General features: G+C 41.4%; 1 protein-coding gene across 2 annotated transcripts in view; it reads left to right on the plus strand.

The window, feature by feature from the left end:
• Positions 1 to 3,142: 3,142 nt before the first annotated feature.
• The window catches only part of SLC25A24 (solute carrier family 25 member 24), a 42,700-nt gene continuing 38,604 nt past the window's right edge, over positions 3,143 to 7,238 (plus strand). Inside the window, exon 1 of one of the 2 annotated variants that reach the window (XM_007449341.1) lies at positions 3,143 to 3,369. In XM_007449341.1, the coding sequence (XP_007449403.1) occupies positions 3,187 to 3,369 (183 nt within the window). In that variant the 5' untranslated portion in view covers positions 3,143 to 3,186. Of the gene's footprint in view, positions 3,370 to 7,171; positions 7,190 to 7,238 lie in introns of those variants that run through there. The other variant, XM_007449343.1, reaches the window with a different exon arrangement.

Below are 7,238 nucleotides of genomic sequence, written 5' to 3' on the forward strand. Positions count from 1 at the left end.
AGTAGTACTTGAGAAGGCTAGATGCTGGAAAAAATGGAAGCAAGCTGAACCCCAGACTTCTGTCCTGACCACGGAAATCAACTGGGCTAAGGAAGTGAATGAGTTCAGGGTTTCTGCTCTTGACCTCTGTAGAAACACTGGTCTTTGAGAATTACCAGCATACAAGTGGGTAGGGATGCCCTCTCTCATGCAGATGTTTAAATATCTATGTAACATTTTCTTTTCTCATGCTTGAAGTTGCTATTGTTAATTATACCTTTATTAGGTGTGGTAACAGTGTTTTCTTAACTCACTGCAGACAGATACTTTTATTTAAAAAATTAAAAATGAATTATTAGAAAATTGAAACAAAAAGACAAGCCTTGAGGTTTTCTTTTTATGTACTAGATTCAACAAATAGGAAATTATCAAACTGCTGTAAAGTTTCTAAATGCTTCCTCTTAATCTCTGATTTACCTTGTTGTGAACAGGTAACAGCCTGCAGTCTGGCACCAGTGTGCAAACTACACTTTGAATGGTAGCAGAGCTTCTTAAACCTGAATGTGTGAAAGATCACCTGAGGCTCTTGTGTAAGTGCAACTCTTACTTAGTAGACCTGGGGTGGTGGTGCTGAGATTCTGTATTCCTAACAAGCTCTCAAGTGATACTGATGCTGCTGGTCTGCAACCACGCTTTTCTGTAGCTAGTCTTGAAGTTTATGTACTTCATAAGCTACTTTGATTTTCCCAGTGATCTTTTGAGCCAAGAATTCTTATTCCATTTTACTTATGTTTAAGTCAGATTTATTGAGGTATATTTCCAGAGAGTGCACAGTGCTGTGCATTTTAACAAGTTCATACAGTTGCATAAACACCACCATAATCAAAACACAGAACAGTTCCATCACTCCCTCCCTGTCCCTCAGCCCTTGACAACCACTGATCTGTTTTCTGTCTCTATAGTTTTGCCTTTTCTAGAATGTCATGTAATGTATGGTTGCATTCATCAGTTCATTCCTTTTTATTGCTGAGTAGTATTCCACTGTGTGAATGTAACACAGCTTGTTTATCTATTCACCCATTTAAGAAATGTTGCTTATTTCTGGGTTTTGGCAATTATGAAGAAAACTGCTATAAACATTCTTGTACAAGTTTTTGTGTGAACATAAGTTTTCTCAGTCAAAATTTTGATAGGTAATTCCTCTATTTACTCCAAAGAAAGAAAAGAAAGAAAGAAAGAAAAGAAAAAGAAGAAGAAAAATATTTAAGTCTGAGATGACCATTTCAAGCAGCTTCTCTTCAAGTACAGAGTGTTCATCGCAGGTGATTGAAAGAGGTTTCTAAAGACGGATAGAAAATTTGATGACGTTTGAAAGCCTTTCCAAAGGAAGAGGATAATTCTTAACAAAACTGGAAATTGTAAGTAAAATAAGCAAACAAATTGGTTTCAAGATGATTTTACTCAACAAGCAGTCCTCAGTTTACAAACTCTAGATTTGCATATGTCTTAAATATATAAAATAGTATGAGGGGAAGTAAATTCAAGGTCTGAGTTCCTGGATTTTGTTGGAACTAGTTTTTGTTTAGTGTTTCAGAAAACGTGGGCAGATCCTTATTTATAGTACAAATACAGATCTGTATCTCCTGCAGGTAACAGGAACACTGTGATAGTTTCTATAAGCAGCTGTGGATGAACAGAGAATTATTACAATTAATATCTCATCTGATTGGCACTTGAGAGTGTTAAGATCTTTCACATACAATATACAACCTTGTTGTTATGAGGCAGATATTCACACTCTCATTTTACTGAGGAGAGAGGCTACCCAGGGAGGTTATGCCACATCTCCAAGTTTACACAGCTGAAGGATTAGGACCCTGTCTGGTATTTTCTCTGGAGGTCCACTCTTCCTTTGCTTATCTCATGTTATGCAGTAAGAATTTCTGTCTTTCCTGGGCAATAAACCCCAAGCCTTGTAGCTGCATCCATCTTGAGAGGGAGGGGCCTGAGGTTTTCCTAATAAGTGCTGATGGCAGATGCTTCCTAAGATTTATCTGAGCAGATCACACTAACTAAGCTATAGAGCAAAGTAATCCCTCTTTTTTACCACTGGATGGATGTTGATAGTTTCTGCAAAAGACCCTTGAGTGCCCCCCCAACCCCACGCCCCAGTTTTGTGGAGCTATAATTATATGATACCGTATTAGTTTTAAGTGTTCCTTTTTGTTTCTTAATTGCTTTCAGATTTAACTCCTCTGCTTCTTAAAGCTTAATTCCCATCCCAAGTGAGCAGCCACCCAACTCTCTCATTTTTTGTGAATAGAAAACAGTCCCACATATATACGCTACCAAACATAAAATAGATAGCTAGTGGGAAGCAGCCACATAGCACAGGGAGATCAGCTCGGTGCTTTGTGACCACCTAGAGGGGTGGGATAGGGAGGGTGGGAGGGAGAGAGACGCAAGAGGGAAAAGATATGGGGATATATGTATATGTATGACTGATTCACTTTGTTATAAAGCAGAAACTAACACACCATTGTAAAGCAATTATACTCCAATAAAGATGTTAAAAAAAGAAAAGAAAAGAAAACAGTCCCAGAGATGTGTAGTGTCCGTGGAGCTGCACGAAAAAGTGCGCGATCTGTGCGAGACAAAGCCCGAGAAGGCCCAGTGTCCCTGCAGAGAGGACTGTTTCTGGGCAGTTCGCCAGGGTACCAAGCCCGAAGGGAAGGGAGCTTGAAGTTAAGTAACCTGAGCTTCCAGCTGCTCCCTCATTCCTCCTGTTCACCACCACCCCCTCCTCCGTCCTCCGCCCCACCTTTAATACGCTGATGCAGAATCCCACAACCTCCCGGGACGGCTCCTCGGGCCGCAACCCTGACAGCTCCACTAGGGACGCCGCAGAGCTCACCTCCCAGGTCCCACAGCCCCTCCCGGGCCGCACCCTGCAACCCTTTCACTTCCTGCCCGCTCCAGTCAGCGCCTAGCCCGTCCCCCGCGCCTATCGGGGAGGCCGGCGCCTGGCGAGCTCCTCCCCAGGCAGTAGCGGGAGCGGCCACTCCCCGTGCACCGAGCCGAGCTCGGGTGGGGCCTTGGCTCTTTTCAGCTTGTGCGCCGCGGGCCCCTTACAGCCAGGCCTCGCGCCCGAGCAGCCCTCGGCTCCCCTGACCTCCCTCGGCTGGGCCGGCCCGCGCCTCCGGGACCATGCTGCGCTGGCTTCGGGGCGTCGTGCTGCCCGCGGCGGCCTGCCAGGACGCGGAGCCGCCGACGCGCTACGAGACCCTTTTCCACAAGCTGGACCGCAACGGGGACGGCGTGGTGGACATCTGCGAGCTGCAGGAGGGGCTCAAGAGCCTGGGCATCCCCCTGGGCCAGGACGCCGAGGAGGTGGGTCGCTGCGGGGCCCGAGGGCCGGGAGGGCTGCGTGGACTCTGGACGCTGCCAGGACGGAGGGCGACTGCTCGCGGCTCTGCAGGAAGTAAGCTGGAACTGTGGCTTCCAGCCTGCGAGTGGGTTCAGAAGCTCGGGAATGGGGCCAGGTACCCCGGAACGGATGCGCGTCAGGATCTGAAAGGCTACCGGTGCTTTTCCAGAAAAATTAGTGCAGTGGACCCTTTGACTCACTCTGAGAATTTAAAATCCTGTGCCCAGTACTTTTGGTCTGAATGCATCCCAGGCCTTTTTAAGCCTATGCAAAAATTTAGCCACTTTGTTTGTTTGTTTGTTTTAGCTCTCACACTTCAGTGGGCCCCAAGTTCTGTAAAAAGTCTCACATTTTGTATCTCTTCGAAGCTGCTTTCTTAACACCAGCTAGTTTGTCTACTGTTTCAAAACTGTTTGAAAACCAGTGGTATGTTTCCCCCAACCTTCCGCTGAGGAGGAGAGGCGACATTCCATTGTTTAAGACATTCTTAATGCCCTAAGTACATAAGTTGACCTGAAGGGGTGGCCCATCGTAGGAGCAATTTCAGCTTCTCTGAGTCATTTTAATTGTGTCCCTGAAGTGCAGCCCCTATCAGCAGAGATATTTGGAACCTCTCCAACCCCACTGAAACGTAGGAGGACACTTTGGCATTCCTTATCCCAAGAGGGAAAGTGCTATTAAACTATAAGAGCCAAAAACTGTTTTATAGTATTTATATTTTAAGCTACTCATTCAATGTCTTTAGTAGTTACAGGCCTCTTCAGGTTACTGTTTCTTCTTGAGTCAGATTTAGTAAGTTACAACTTTTAGGAAACTGCCCTTTCTGTCCAAGGCTCATAATATTTATATTCACTTGTGATTTTTAAAAAGTTCTGACTGTATCTGTAGTTATGTTCTCTGTTTTATTCCTGATATCTCCCCCACCCCACCCCCGCTTCCTCTTCAATCTTGCCAAATCTTTTTTTCTTGCCAACCTTTTTTTTTTTTCCCCTTCAACCTTTGTCTTTTTTATTCATACACTGAAAGAACCAACTTTTGGCACTTTTTGAAGATTGTCTCCATTTTTGAAATTTTCTTCCATTAACTTTTGTTTATTTCCTTCTACTTTCTTTGGGTTTACTCATTTGTCCCTTTTCTAATTTCTTGAGTTATTAATAAATGCTTGATTTATTAATTTTGAGATACAGTATCACTTTAATCACTTCTTTAGTTGCATCCCATAAGTTTGTAGTTTTGTTGTAATTTAGTTCTAAGTATTTTCTAATTTCCAATATGATTTCATCTTTGACCCATGAATTATTTAAATGTGTGCTTTAAATTTCCAACTATATGCTTTTTTGGTTGGTTCTTTGAAAATATGAATAAAATAGACAAATCTCTGGCAAGACTGATTAATAAAAAGAGAGAAGAACTCAGGAATAAAAAATGTCTTTAATTTTACAAAATTTATATAAGAACAAATTATAAAATAAGTTGTATAAAACTGTGTATGCAAACATATAGAACAGGATGGCGTATATTTGTCACACACACAATATATGTATTCTATACATATACATAAAATATATTTTATACCTACATACATATACATATACATAGTATCACTCTGTGATCATGCCAGATATTATTAACTATTCCCAGCACTCTTTTTTGATGGGTATATTCTTCAATTAAAGGTTAATAATGATTACTTCTGGATGGTAGGAGTTAAATTACCTTGTTACTTTTTTCTTCACAATTTTTGTATTATTTCAATTTTTTTAAAGGATCATACATTATTATTTTTATGATTAGGAAAAAATAGAGTTTTTTTTAAAATAAATATCACTTCCTCTGTGATGAGCTTTTCTGGACCACCCTCTATAGAAGAGTTGGTCTCACCCTACTATTTGTAGATCTTGGTCTCCTATATCGCTACTGCTATAATTTTCAAAAGGTACTATTTTTATTTATTGACTGTGCCCTCCACTAAGACCAAACATCTTGAAGATGAGGCTCATGTCTCAGTGATCTAAGCACAGTGGTACAAAAAGATTTAAGGCTGTCATTTGAAATACCCTAAACAAGACAGTGGCTCATTTGAAATAATTAAAAGAAAAAAAAATTTAACTGTAAAGCAGTTGTTAGTGCTTTTATTTCCAGCATATGTAGGACAAGAAAACCAAAAATTCTCCTGTTGCTAGATACCTAGAAATGTTGGATAAAATAAGAAAAATATATAAAAGACTATTTTTTTAGAGCAGTTTTTTGTTTACAACAGAATTGAAAGGAAGGTACAGAGATTTCCCCTACACCCTCTGCCTCTAAACATCACATACATAGCCGCCCCCATTGTCAACATCACTCATCAGAATGGTACATTTTTTACCAAAGGTGAACCTACATTGACACCTCATTATCACTTTAAGTCCACAGTTTACGTTAGGTTTCAGTCTTGGTGTTGTATGTTCTATGGGTTTGGACAAATGTATAATGACATGTATCCATTATTATAATATCATATAGAGTATTATTACTGCCCTAAAAGTCCTCTGTGCTCTGCCTATTCATTCCCACATCCCCAACCACTGATCTTTTTATTGATTCTATAGTTTTTCCAGATAAACATCTTTTTACATACATAGATGAGCTTGTAAGAAAATAAGAAATATCTAGTCAAACCACCTGGGTTTAAATCTTGGTTCTGCTACTTACTAGTTAACTTTGGGCCATTAAAAATATCTTTTTAGCTTCAGTTTCCTCATCTGTGACCGAGGTAACATGAGTACTTATCTCATAGGGTTATTGTGAAGAATAGATGAATTAAAATATGTAAAGTATTTAGAATAATTCATGGTACCTAATAGCAATCAATTAGCCTTTAAATTTTCTAAAACTGTTACTACCATCACTTTTGAAAGAGGGGTGTCAAAATTTCCTCTGTGATTGTACATTTGCTAACTTTCCTTTATAATTCTGTTGATTTTCCCTTCTATTTTAAAAACAGACTATATAATGGACTATACTGCTGGTGTATTCAAACTTAGCATTGTTTTAGCTTCCTGGTGAATTGCTCCTTTCATCATTATGCTTTCTTGCCTACCTTTATAGCATGGTTCCCCCCATATTTTACAAATGCCTGAGTCATTGCACTAGCCAGGTGTTCCCCTTAAACAGGTTGTTTTCCCAGGTCACCGCTGGAAAGCGTTGGGCTTGCACCTTGTACAAGGCATCATCCTTGCCCCATGTTCCACTCAGGGCTCTTTGCCTGCTGGGCAGTGAATGAACCAGTTCCCAAACCCCATGTTCTTACCTCTCGTCTTGGGCTACTGCTGGTGCTAACTGCGTCATTTCTGGTTTTCCTAGGAGCAGAAACCACGATGGGATTGGGTGTGCAAAAGAAGGGTAAGGGAGAGGAAACGGGAGTGTTCGCCTGTGGAGTGATCTGACCTGGCCTCCACAGGCCACTCCATGGCACCCACAGGTGTGCTTCTCAGCATAGGTTTGGGAGTGCTCCCTTATTGTTCTCAGCCTCTTTTCCCCAGGGAGGACAGTGGGACAAACTACAGTCCCTGTAGCTTCACTTGGTCACAACTGATACTCATGATTTCCCTTCTTGACTGTCTATTTTAAATTCCACTCACATTCAGCTAGAATCTCTGCAGGTCTTTGTGACTTACCTGGTGGTGTGACCCAAACTTTCCTTTCTGCAGTGTCTGAGCTTCTCAGGCCAATGTTGCTGCATGTGCCCATTCACAGTTATAACTGGGCATCCCTGGAGTCCACATGGATCATCTGAGTTCCGTAAGTATTCCTCTCTGTCTCGGTGGTATAGAAGCAGCCCTGCTTCCTG

This window comes from Lipotes vexillifer, unplaced genomic scaffold (assembly GCF_000442215.2).
Source record: "Lipotes vexillifer unplaced genomic scaffold, Lipotes_vexillifer_v1.1 scaffold393, whole genome shotgun sequence".
In the NCBI taxonomy this organism is placed as follows: domain Eukaryota; kingdom Metazoa; phylum Chordata; class Mammalia; order Artiodactyla; family Lipotidae; genus Lipotes; species Lipotes vexillifer.